This window comes from Xiphias gladius, chromosome 18 (genome assembly GCF_016859285.1).
Source record: "Xiphias gladius isolate SHS-SW01 ecotype Sanya breed wild chromosome 18, ASM1685928v1, whole genome shotgun sequence".
NCBI classification, from domain to species: Eukaryota; Metazoa; Chordata; class Actinopteri; order Istiophoriformes; family Xiphiidae; genus Xiphias; species Xiphias gladius.
The window spans coordinates 19,013,508-19,025,635 of NC_053417.1; the positions used below are offsets into that span (position 1 = coordinate 19,013,508).

Sequence of the window (12,128 nt, forward strand, 5' to 3'; positions counted from 1 at the left end):
GATTGCCATCGGATTCTGGGCCCCGAATCGAACCAGGTAAGAAGGTTTGGTTATCTTCCAAAAACATCCCAGTCACCTCGCTACAATGGACCATTTGTTGTCGAAAAAAATATCAATTCATCTGCTGTCAGGCTAAAGTTACGTAGCTTCATGAAGCTCCACCCTACATTCCATGTCACTCAGTTGAAACCAGTCTCTTTCAGTCCTCTTTGCCTTCCTACTGTTCCCACTCAGCCCACCTGGGTAATTACTGACCACCCAACTTTTACTGTCCGTTGGCTCTTGGATGTGCACTGGCATGACAGAGGTCTCCAGTATCTCGTGGATTGGGAGGGATACGGTACAGAGGAGCGGTCCTCGGTACCTCGATCTTTCATCCTGGATTCCCAGCTCATCTGAGTTCCACCTGACCCATCCTGATAAGCCTAGTGGGCTGCCTGGAGGCTCCCATTAGAGAGGGGCAGACTGTGCTGGCTCAGCTGTGCCTCTCCCGCATTCCTTTTGTTTCCTGCTGTTCTTCCCCTCCCATGTGTTTCTTGTTTGTCCCCAGTTTGTATCTCTCCCTGTCTGTGTGTGTTTTTATTTGTCTGTCTGGGTGTGGCGATCTGGTTTCCTCCTGTCACCAATACATCTGCACCGCTGAGATCCATCCACTAATCAACACCAGCAGTATAAATACCCCAGCTCTCACTCCCATCCTCGCCAGATTTTTCCGTTTGCCAACATGGTACTAACTCTTGGCCAACTCTAGTCCAAGCTTGTATTGGTTCTCTCATGTTTGCCTGAACTCAGTTTAATCCTGTGCTTTGCTGTGCCTCAGGTTCGTCATCCCCTAAATCCCATACCCATCCAACCGACAGCTCAACTCTTTCTGTCTACCCTATTCCATCGTCCACCCTGGCTCAACTCCCCACACCCCTGCCAATCCAAGCCTTCAGTAAAGCTGCTTTTGAATTGCTGACCATCTCTTGTAAAATTGCTTTTGAGTCAAAATTAAGTTTTACACAGAAGACATTACACTAAACAGAAAACTGAAGCAAATATTGCTTAACCATAATATTAAGTCTCTAGCAACAATTCCAACATTTTGACACAATCTACTTTTCTCTGTGATCAAAACTGTTATAAGGCAGCAAAAGATTGAAAACCTGCAACATTTCACAAAGTATACAGTATTCTTATGGTTTCACTGATAGATCTGTGATAAATAATAAAACTCTCCCAAAGCCACTATATTATATGCGATTTTATGATGTTTGGGCACATTTTCTAGGTAATCTATATATTTTGCATATCATGCTTTTTTAGCTTAAGCAGCTTCTTTGGTTTTAATTTTTCATGAAAGACTGGTAATAATTCTGCCTTTTAAATAATTTGAAACTGACAAAATACTTTCAGCTACTGTGACCTGATGTTTTAAAAAATTCTGCTTCCTCCACAGCTCATCCAGCACCACTGTACACTTAAGTGAAATCTCATTTGGGCTTAAAGCCAAAATAAATATTTATTCTGATTCCACGCATGCTCTAATTTATTATCAGTAACGATTTTGGCTCTTGGTGACTTCTTGGCTCACAGTACTGACTTTTCTTTCTAATTTTGCATGGATCTGGAGCTTACTTATAGAAGATCATTTAACGTATTGTTCAAATGCAGCACGCCTAAAACCATGGAGCAGGCCTGGATTCCAGCTTAACAACAGAAACAATGCAGTCTTTTCAGTAGGGGTAGGTGGGAGAGCAGGTGGCATGTGTCAGACCTGTTTACCCACATTGGGGAGCAACATAACTTCACTATCACACCACGCCCAGTCCTGCCTATAAAATAACTCCAAAAAGATATGAAGTGCACAACAGAGCTCAACCAAAGCCTGACCTTTCCATCCTCTCCAGCCTTGAAAACTCCACGCAGCACTACCATGAGCCTGAGGAGCAAGCACATCAGACGTCCAGGACTGCACATGTCCTCAGGGGGCTTCAGCAGCATGTCCATGGGATCCTACTCCATCCCCAAGATCAGCACCGGAACTAACCAGGGGGCCCCGATTACAGCTGTGACCATCAACAAGGGCCTGCTCACCCCACTGAAGATAGACATCGACCCCACCATCCAAGCAGTCCGCCACCAGGAGAAAGAGCAGATCAAGAGTCTCAACAACCGCTTTGTCTCATTCATTGATAAGGTAAGATGAAATTTCACTGAACTTTTGCTGATGAATGTCGAGTGTGAGATGTAAACCATTTTTGATTATCCTGCTAATCCATATAGATACATTATTGTCCTCTGAAATAATGTTTACAGGCCTTTGACCTTATATTACAAGGTTCAAACTTATATGCTGTCTAAAAAGATGTCTGTTTTATTTTGTTGGTACTTCCTTCTCGTGTCACAGGTAAGACACCTGGAACAGCAGAACAAAATGCTGGCAACCAAGTGGAAGCTGCTGCATGGAGAGACTGCCACCTCCTCTAACGTTGAGCCCATGCTGAAGTCCTACATCGCCAACCTGCAAAGACATCTAGAGATTCTCAACAATGACAAACACAGGCTTGACATGGAAAACAACGTCATGCACCAAAATGTTGTTGACTACAAGACAAAGTAAGACATTTTTTGTGAAAGACTGAACCACTTGTTAAGTCTGTAAACTAGAGTTGAGCGTTTGACATATTATGAGGAGGTGCATACTGATAAGCTCTGAACTGGTAATCTGATATTTGAGGTATGTTTCAGGTATGAGCAAGAAATCAACAAGAGGAATGAGGCAGAAAATGAGTTCGTCATGCTCAAAAAGGTACAGTATGCAGTTATGATGGCTATGATAGATATTTGTTTTCTCAGTGTGTACATGTATAATAGTGATGAATAGTATGTTCAAAGACTCTTAAGCCCAATTACAAGAAATGTAACTGCGCCCTTCAAATGCAAAGTGCACTGAGAAAAGGTTTCTTGTTTTTTACTGACTGCCTGCAGGATGTGGATGCAAGCTATCTGTCCAAGGTGGATCTGGACGACAGGTTGTCTGCTATCACTGATGAATTCAACTTCCTCAAGGCTCTGTATGATGTGGTACAAAACCCCTTCACTGAGAATTTTATCAAAATTTATATTAATTCAAGGAAAATATACACAGCATATACAGTATGTGAGTGTGTGTTGTATTCTGGATTATGTCTTCTCACTGCTGTTATATCTATTGTTTTATAAAAGGAGATGCGTGAGCTGCAGGAGAGCTTAAAGGAGACCTCTGTGGTGGTGCACATGGACAACTCCCGTGGCCTGAACATGGATCAGATCGTAGGCGAAGTTAAGGCTCAGTATGAGGACATTGCTGGCCGCAGCCGTGAGGAAGCTGAAAGTTGGTACAAGAACAAGGTGACTAACTAAAATACATGACCCTAGATCTAATAAGAATAATTACATTTTGCTGTTAATGTAATAAAATTGGTAGTGAAACAAGTTTCTCTTTATCACTGGAAATAGAAAAGGGGTCAAGAGTTAACTAAAGCTCATAAATCTACTAGAATATCCCATCTTTTTGAAAGGAACCATTCTTGTCAAACCTGATAATTACTGATCTGACAGCTTTGTTCCTCTGTTTTATCTCTGCCGGAACCAGTTTGACCAGATGACTGCTGAGGCGGACCAGTATGGCAATGAGCTGCGTAGCACCAAGGCAGAAATATCCGAGCTCAACCGAATGATCAGCCGCCTGCAGAATGAGATCCAGGCTGTAAAGACACAGGTGAATGAAAGGTTCACAAAGTGGCTGATATGTTGAAAGTCAAAGCCAACTGAACATGCTGTTTGATCTTAGAGTTTGTTGGATAATGCATGCATTAAGCCTTTGCAGGCATGCTTACTACATACTTGTCAATAACTCCCAATTATTATCAAGCAGTCTGGTCATCTGGCAGCCTATAACTGTTTTGTTGTAGGTGTTATCACAAGCCACAATAACAAATGTGGCTTACTTACACCATCTATTCCTGGACTTTTTTTCAGCGTGCCAGTCTAGAGGGTCAGGTTGCCGAAGCGGAGCGCCTTGGGGAGGGAGCCGTGCAGGATGCCAAGGCTCGCATCAGGGACCTGGAGCTGGCTCTGCAGAGGGTCAAACAGGACATGGCTCGCCAACTGAGAGAGTACCAGGAACTTATGAATGTCAAGCTGGCCCTGGACATAGAGATCTCCACCTACAGGAAACTGCTGGAGGGAGAGGAGGAGAGGTGAGTGGTGTGGGTAGATCTCAGCAGTGTCAAGTTCTTGTAACGTAATGACTCACTGATTATTGGGTAATTTAGGCTTTTATGGAAAACAGGCCTAAAAAGGGTCTGTTAAGATCACTTCTTTCTAACTCCACACCCCCAGTTTTTTTCATTTTCAAACTTGTCAGATAAAGCAAAAAATCTCACCTCAGTGTCTTGTCTAATGCGACGTACTCGGCTCACTACTGCCCCCTGAGGTCGGAGACAGAAAACACATTCAAATTCAAATTACTGTTGCCTAAGCATTATGTGAAAACTGTCATTAGTTTACATATTGTCAGAATATTGTTAAGTGAAAAATACAAAAAGGACCAAATACATGTTGGCAATATTTAACAATTAAGAAAAACTGAGTATTTTTTAAAACCTTACTGCCGAAGCGGATTTGACATGTTTTATGTTCTTTTGAAAGCATTAGCCCAAAGAGACATTTGAAATTACTTTACTAAACATGACAAACTTTCATTTTGTCTGTGTGTATATGTGTATGGTTTACCGATGTACATAAATGACAGCTTTAATAATGAGGAGCTAATAAGAAAAGTAATGTAACAACAAATAAATACAAAACAGAGAAGAACAGAGCAAAACTTAAAGAAATCTGACGCTTGGTGTATACCTGTTTGGCAGGAATATTACTCTCTATACGACTTATTTGAACCATTAATAATCTGTGGGTGTTGGTTTTCTAAATTTTGAGGCAGTATGTGAGGAAGTGCAGCTCTGTTTCTACAGCGGTTCCTCCACACTCTTGGCACAGTCGCTCCTCTTTTGGCAGTCATGTTTTCTGATATCTGTCTGTTTCTATAGCAACGCTGTGCGGACTCAGTCTGCACTTTGTTAACATGTTTTGTAAGTTTAACACAAGTCAATGTGTTCAGGTTGGGAAACTGAGAGTGAGAGCTGAAATTGTAGTGGATGTTTTCCCCCCCAATGGCCACAGGGGGAAATAGTGAGCCCATTTCACAGACAAAAAAAAAGTTCGACAAGTGACATACATTTGAGATTTGTGCTTTATCGGAAGGTTTTTCACACAATATTTTGAATTATTACAAGTGAAAATACTTCTAGGATGAGGACTAATTGGTTATGTCTGGTTAACTGCCCCACCACCATCAAACAGCAAGCACAGGTTGACACTCCCTGAACTTTTCTGTGGGACCTTTGGCCCTAACGATGAGGCACAGTTTATCAGATTTTGTGCAGCAGCCCTCTGGAGTCATAAAAGGCTTAATACACCTTTTTTCAAATTATGCAGCGGCTGTACTCCCCAAGACCTGAAAACAGACTTTGATGTGTAAAGCTGGTGGATGTCACCTTTAACAATCCTTTAATTTGCCGCTACATCCATGTTTACAGTGTATTTCCTGCTTTCTCACCAACAGACTTGGACAGGAGTCTATTGTCAACATCCAAACAGTGCCCACCAAAAGTAAGTCCTGTATTTTACATCTGAAGATGACACCATTATTCGCACTCATTCTAGAATGACATCCTGTCTTGTTTGTGTATGTTTATTTTTTTTTTTTTTACCGTCCTCTTCCCGACAGCCATCTTGGTTAACAACCACCAGGAGCGAAGGTCAGGTCCAGTTCTCATCAAGACAGTGGAGACCCATAACAGATCGTACATCTGAGGCAGAAAACACTCTGCAATACGCTAAACTGCTGGATCACTCAACCCATTTTACTCTACCTTTACATAACTCTGTTGGTAACCTACAAAAATGTAAGCCTACTGCACCAATGAGCCAAATGTGTGTGTAATTCGTTTATTTTCCTTCTGTTTGTGTTGGATGTGACATTATTTCCATTTTCTGTCTTTAAAATAAAGATGCATTCAGCTACATGATCATTTTGTATCCTTTTTCTTCGGTGATATTTAAATACACATCGAATTCAATACATTTTGTTCTCTCTCCATCCCCATCAAAACATGTTGCAAACTTTGGGTTTATAAAGTAAATAATGCAGACATAGACTATCCAAGAATTTAGAGAATGCAGCTTCATGGTATAACAACAAAAACTGAAATGCCTCTGTCTTTAAATATAGTTACGATGCTTTTTACTTTTTTCTCTTTTATAATTTCAACTCATTTTGCCTTACCGTCTGTATATTAGGTCTGAAAATAAACATAATTTCATCTGTAATTTAAAACAAGACAGAAAAAAAAGTTCTCATTTTTAATGCCTGCTGTTCTCTTTGTTTTTTTCATAAATTAGACTTTATATAATACAATTCCAGTAGAGACCACAGAGAAGACCACAGAAGACCGGGCTTAAACTAAACATATTCATCATGCAGAATTGATCACTTGTGAATAATATACTGTATTAGTCTATATTATTGAATTTTGATTACTGATGCATTACTTAATTGTAATTATTCCATATAAAGCTAGGTATATGGAATAAAATGTATTTGTTGATACTATTTTTGCTAATAATCTGGATCTGCAACGTAAATAAAGTTCTCAGATAGAGCTAGTGGCGTAAAAAGTACAATACATCCCTCCTAAATGTAATGGAGTAGAAGTATAAAGTACCATATAATGGGATTACTCAAGTGTAGTACGAGTAAATTGTGGTAACGTACAGCACGCGAGTAAATGGTCTTAGGGATTTCCCCCCGACGATTTCGTTTTTCTACCTATAACTTTATTCAGGAGCATATTGAATCAGCTCCCAGTGTTATTGCTCGGAGGGTATATTCAAACTGACTCTTACGCGGGCTTTTTTTTTTTTTTTTTTTTAGATATCCGTTTACTTCCGGCACACCTTTCCGCCTGCAAGGCAGCTTTTCGGGGGCTCGAAAACCACCGGCTACTTCCTGTTCTGAGCGTTCCGAGCCGACTCGTGAGTTAATGGTGGGAAGCCCGTGTTACTATTAAAACTTTGATTCCTCCGCTATCGCATTGCAGGCGTAACCCCGCCCATTGAAACAGAAACCCGTCCGCTCTCCGAGGACATGATTTTCTCCGCGACGCGTTGTCTCATTTGCATTGTTTTCCAGCAACGCTGCGTCTAAGGTAACTGTACTTCCAGTGTTTTGAAAAAACAAAAAACAAAAACCACAGTATGCATTGTTCCGTAGCTTAGGACGTGTGGGTGGACAGCTCTCAAAGTAAGCTGGTATGGCGTATTACACTGTAGTGTATTTGTAGACAGAGAGAGTCAGTTCTCCTAACTGTAAATTATATTTTATCCACTCTCACTCTCAACAGTGACTTACACAATGGACAAAGACACTGTGTTGACTCATATCCTGAAGCCGAGGGGCATGTCGACACTTCTTGGTGGAGAGCCGCCCGTCAGCGTGATAAACAACAATAAGTACATATCCCAGCTGACCCCAGACGCTCAGCTGACAGATAGAAATGTCGACGACAACTCGCCCTCCCTTGATCACGCCATCCACACCGCCCTGACTGGGGACATCAAAACTGTGATACTGATGGGCCCTGAAGGATCAGGTAAAACCACTGCACTTGAGAAGCTAGTTGTGGACTGGGCCAAAGGCGAACAGCTTCAACGCTTTTCTTGTGTTTTCTTTCTCCGGCTGAGGGAGATAAGTTCTCTTGAAGGCACGCTGTCATTGGAGGCTTTACTGCAACGCCATTGCAGTCATATTCCTCCTGAGTACATGCCCCTAGTTCTGCAGAAGCCTGAGGACGTGTTGTTTGTTTTCGATGATCCTGACCAACACCAACTTTGCCTGGACCCCTCCGCCCACGTCCTCTGCTCTGACCCCAGCCGGGCAGCCTCAGTGTCGTGTTTGATAGCCAGTCTGCTTTACGGATCTCTGCTGAAAGGAGCTTCCTTTGTGGTGGCAACCAGGCCGACGGTATGTCTTAAGTTTCTGAGTGCCGCCTGGGTGGAAGTGTTGGGGTTTCTGAAACCCCAAAGAGAGGCGTACTTTAACGGGTTCTTTACCGACCCAGCCTCTGCCAATACAGCACTAATGCACATGGAAAGGACTCTAGGTTTTTACGATTTCTGCACCTCTCCTAGATTGTGTTGGACAGTTTGTTCTATTTACAAGACTCTGATGGACGCTGGAGCAAAACTTCCTGAAACATTATCTCAGCTCTTTGTAGATATCCTGGTTCACCTGATTCAGGCGCTCTCGCTAAACAAGGCCTGCAACAGAGAACTAATGCTGGCCCTCGGCAAGATGGCCTCTCATTGCTCTCTCAACCAGCATTCAAGCTGCACCAAAGAGGAACTTCATTCCTTTGGTTTTCAACCATTTCTCACCTCAGTTGGTGTTTTCTTGCAAGTAGATGGAGACCTGCACTCAGATGCATGTGTTTTGTCTTTCATCTCCCAGCTGATGCAGGATTTCATCCTGGCCGTGTCTTTCTTTTTGGACAAGTCAACGTCTGAGGGAGTGGAGAAGATGTTGGAAGAGCACAAAGGTCAAACAAAGTTCCTAGATCTCTTCTTGTCGGGGCTCTCCGAGCCAGCTCAGCGCAGTCCGCTGGAGACCCTGCTGGGGGAGTTCAACTCAGATCAGATCATGCATTTCAGACGCTGGTTTAAAAGCAGCTCAGAGGAAACGCTGGAGGGATGTTACAAAGACAAGCACCACCGCTGCTTCCATCTGCTTCATCAAGCTCAAAATAAGAGTTTGGTGAAAGAGATCATCACCCCGTCAGCACGAACCGGCATCAGCTATGGCGACCTGAGCCTCCAGGACTGCATAGCTCTGAATTATGTGGTCACGTGCCTCGATGAGATGGAGCGGTTGAATCTGTACGGAACAAGGAATTTGACGGAGGAAAAAGCAGAGGTCCTGGCTCCAGCTATGAGCTTGTCACAGAAGATACTGTAAGTCATAGTAAAAATTCATGTCTAGGCATCGTTTAGTTCATGAGTTTAGTATTCCATCATATGTATAATCGGGCCCCTGCATCCCACAGCTTGTCAGACAGCTCTTTGAGTACTGGGGCTGTCCATCATCTGGCTTCAGCTCTCAGCAGAGGACTCACCGAGGAGCTGGATCTCTCTTATACCCGCCTTGGAGATGAAAAGTTAAAACTTCTCTGTGCTGGACTCAGAGACTGCAAACTGCACAACTTAAAGTAAGATTTCCTCAAGGCATTCGTTTAACTTCACCTTTGGGTTAACAGACATTTCTCAAAGGCAAAAAACAAACAGTTCAATGAATACATTCTTGATATATAAAATATATGTTTGTTTGTTTTGTTTTTTTATTTACCTAGACTTCTAGCATGCAGACTGACTGAGGCAAGCTGTGAAGATCTGGTGTCTGTGCTGACCTCAGGCACCTCTCAGCTGCGTGTGTTAGGACTGATGTGTAATCAGATCGGGGACCAGGGCTTCATGAAACTGTGCAAAGCACTGCACAGTCCTCAATGCAAACTAAAGGAGCTCCAGTATGTAGCCTTGTTTTTTGCTAGTGCTGTCTATTTATGTTTAAATCGCTGACTCTAAAGGTTCGAAAAATGACTTAATTTTGTTTATTAAAAGGCTACAAGGCTGCGAGATGACTGCAGCATCCATGGAGGCTTTATCAGCAGCTTTGTGTACTGGGAAATCAGAGCTGAGGAAAGTGGACCTGACACAAAACACGATTGGTGACAGTGGAGTGGAGGCTTTGTGCAAGTCCCTGCAACACCCACTGTGTAAACTGCAGAGCCTCAAGTAAGTCTGTGTTTCAAGATGATCAAACTGCAGTCGGTGTCTTTTTCTTTTGATGTTCTGCTTGACTCGCAAAAGTTGTGCAGAACATCAAAACATCAACTAAATAGTGTTTAGTTAGAGTTTTTGTTAAAACTGACAGGGAGTAAACAGCCTCATAACCAACGAATAAAATAGGGGAAAGTCAATCAAGTAAAAAAACAAAGATTTACACAAAGCCACTTACTCAAATCACAAACCTGTCTGACTAGTTGATTCATGCGAAAGTCTCAGTTAAACAGTGAGTGGGAATCTCCTGGGAGCGACTCTTTAGTTTTTCTGCCGTCTGTGACTTTTTATTTATCTGTAATGTCTCCATCTAGACTGTTTGATAATGAGCTGACAGGTGCCTGCTGTCCTCATTTGATGGAGGCCTTGATGGCTGAGCACTGCTCTCTGTCAGAACTGGATCTTTCTGTGAATGATTTGGGCCAGAAGGGGGCACTGCTGCTCTGCCAGGCCCTCAGTCAACCCAGATGTCCAGTGGAAAAACTTGGGTAGAGTCACCTACGTTGACACTATTTTCAGTGATAAAAGCGCCACCTTTCACAAATATTTGGCAAAATGCAGATAACGGCATTGGTGTATAATCTGCTCCGCCCTACAGGCTGACACGGTGTGAGTTAACCCAGCCGGTCTTCAAGGAACTGGGCTCAGTGCTGAGAAGTGGGACTTCTCGACTCAAGTCCCTGATTGTAGGTATGAATAAAGTTGGAGACCAAGGGGTTAAACATCTTTGGGATGCTGTTTCACACCCAAGCTGTCTGTTGGAGGAACTGGAGTGAGTTGACACACACTCTCCTTATGCCATCTTTTTTTTTTTTAAATTTTTTTTAATTACCACTTTGCAGTGTGCGCTACAACGCAAATATGTCTGCCTCCTCCCCTGTCATAGTGTTGAAATGACTCATTTGACGGATGCCTGTGTTGAGGACTTGTGTGCGGCTGTAAGAGCCAGTAAGACTTTGAAGAGCCTGGAACTGAGGAACAACTCTCTGACTAATGCCTCTGTCCCAGCCCTCATCCAGGTCATGGAGGACAGCCACAGCATGCAGGAGATGAAGTAAGCGTGATTCGCCTCAGTTAATGATAAACTACCGTGAGCCAGTGTACTTCACACAGAGTTTCTACTCACAACAAAGCATTTTTAAACAAGAATCTGCCCACTGCTTTTGTTTCCAACTCTTTCAGCCTGAAGTACAACGACTTCTGTGAAGAGGTTTTTGACATGTTGGACGAGTGTGATAAAATACGTTACTGAAGAGGGCGGATTGGGGTCCATCCATCTCAAAGACTGCTACAAGATCACATACTGCACTGAGCTCTGCCATGCTGTTATTAGAGCTGATGCACTGGGGGGGGGGGGCGAAAATTTGTTGCTTTGCTCTGCCTTATGGGAAACTAAATTAAAATATCTTTAGGTTTTGGACTGTCGGTTGGACCAAACAAGCAATATGATAAATTCACCTTTAGGAACTTGTGATGACTGTTCTTACACTTTATAACCCAAATGATTAATGAACATAATCGTCAGTTGCAGCCCTACTCATTATACAATCAAGTTCACTATCTACAACTTAATAAGAGCCCTTCAACACACGAATCACTGGATTTGATGCAATAATTTTTTATTTAGAAAACTTTGGCATTTTAAAGAAAGATACTAGGCATTTGGAATTTCTAAGCTTACAGGAGAGTAAGCAGTATAGTCAGTAAGGCAAATGCAGTGATTTGTTTTACAGCTGTAAAATATATTACCAAATTCACTAATAAAATCTCTATCCTGACAGTAGCAGTTTAGAGATGCACTGATAGGCAACTGCTGCAATTTCTAACCTTGAGGAGAGACAGACACACACACACACACACACACACACACACACACACACACACACACACACACACACACACACACACACACACACACAGCGAAGTGCAGGCAGACCACAAGCATTTCTCTCGTCTACTTCTGTAAGCAAAGATCAGGAGTAAACCTCACATAGTGTAAACGTGACACAGTAACACAGTGCTAAGTCTGGATTCCACACAAGGAGTTGCCCTGTGGCCAGACCTCTCTCCATTTGAACAACTCAGCAAAAAAAAAAAAAAAAAAAAAAAAATTTTAACAGCTATTCAGGAGGTGACAAGGTGTGTCTCAC

At 42.6% G+C, this 12,128-nt stretch overlaps 2 protein-coding genes across 3 annotated transcripts; both read left to right on the top strand.

Moving 5' to 3' along the window:
• The first annotated feature begins 20 nt into the window (after positions 1 to 20).
• On the top strand, positions 21 to 5,971 carry LOC120803849 (keratin, type II cytoskeletal 8-like). Its single transcript, XM_040152822.1, has 10 exons — positions 21 to 36; positions 1,893 to 2,182; positions 2,393 to 2,601; positions 2,734 to 2,794; positions 2,974 to 3,069; positions 3,211 to 3,375; positions 3,620 to 3,745; positions 4,006 to 4,226; positions 5,651 to 5,697; positions 5,816 to 5,971. Exons 2-10 carry the CDS (start codon positions 1,919 to 1,921, stop codon positions 5,899 to 5,901), a joined length of 1,275 nt encoding a protein of 424 aa, XP_040008756.1. The 5' UTR covers positions 21 to 36; positions 1,893 to 1,918; the 3' UTR covers positions 5,902 to 5,971.
• A 1,076-nt stretch (positions 5,972 to 7,047) lies between these two features.
• Positions 7,048 to 12,089, top strand: si:ch73-233m11.2 (NACHT, LRR and PYD domains-containing protein 12). Of its 2 annotated transcripts, none has more exons than XM_040151672.1 (9): positions 7,048 to 7,295; positions 7,491 to 9,096; positions 9,189 to 9,350; positions 9,492 to 9,665; positions 9,760 to 9,933; positions 10,293 to 10,466; positions 10,577 to 10,750; positions 10,865 to 11,032; positions 11,161 to 12,089. In XM_040151672.1, the coding sequence occupies exons 2-9, from the start codon at positions 7,502 to 7,504 to the stop codon at positions 11,228 to 11,230; spliced, it is 2,691 nt and encodes an 896-aa protein (XP_040007606.1). In that variant the 5' UTR covers positions 7,048 to 7,295; positions 7,491 to 7,501; the 3' UTR covers positions 11,231 to 12,089. The 2 variants fall into 2 exon arrangements, with proteins under 2 accessions (XP_040007606.1, XP_040007605.1); XM_040151671.1 differs by lacking the exon at positions 7,048 to 7,295 and adding an exon at positions 7,308 to 7,390.
• Positions 12,090 to 12,128: the final 39 nt, after the last annotated feature.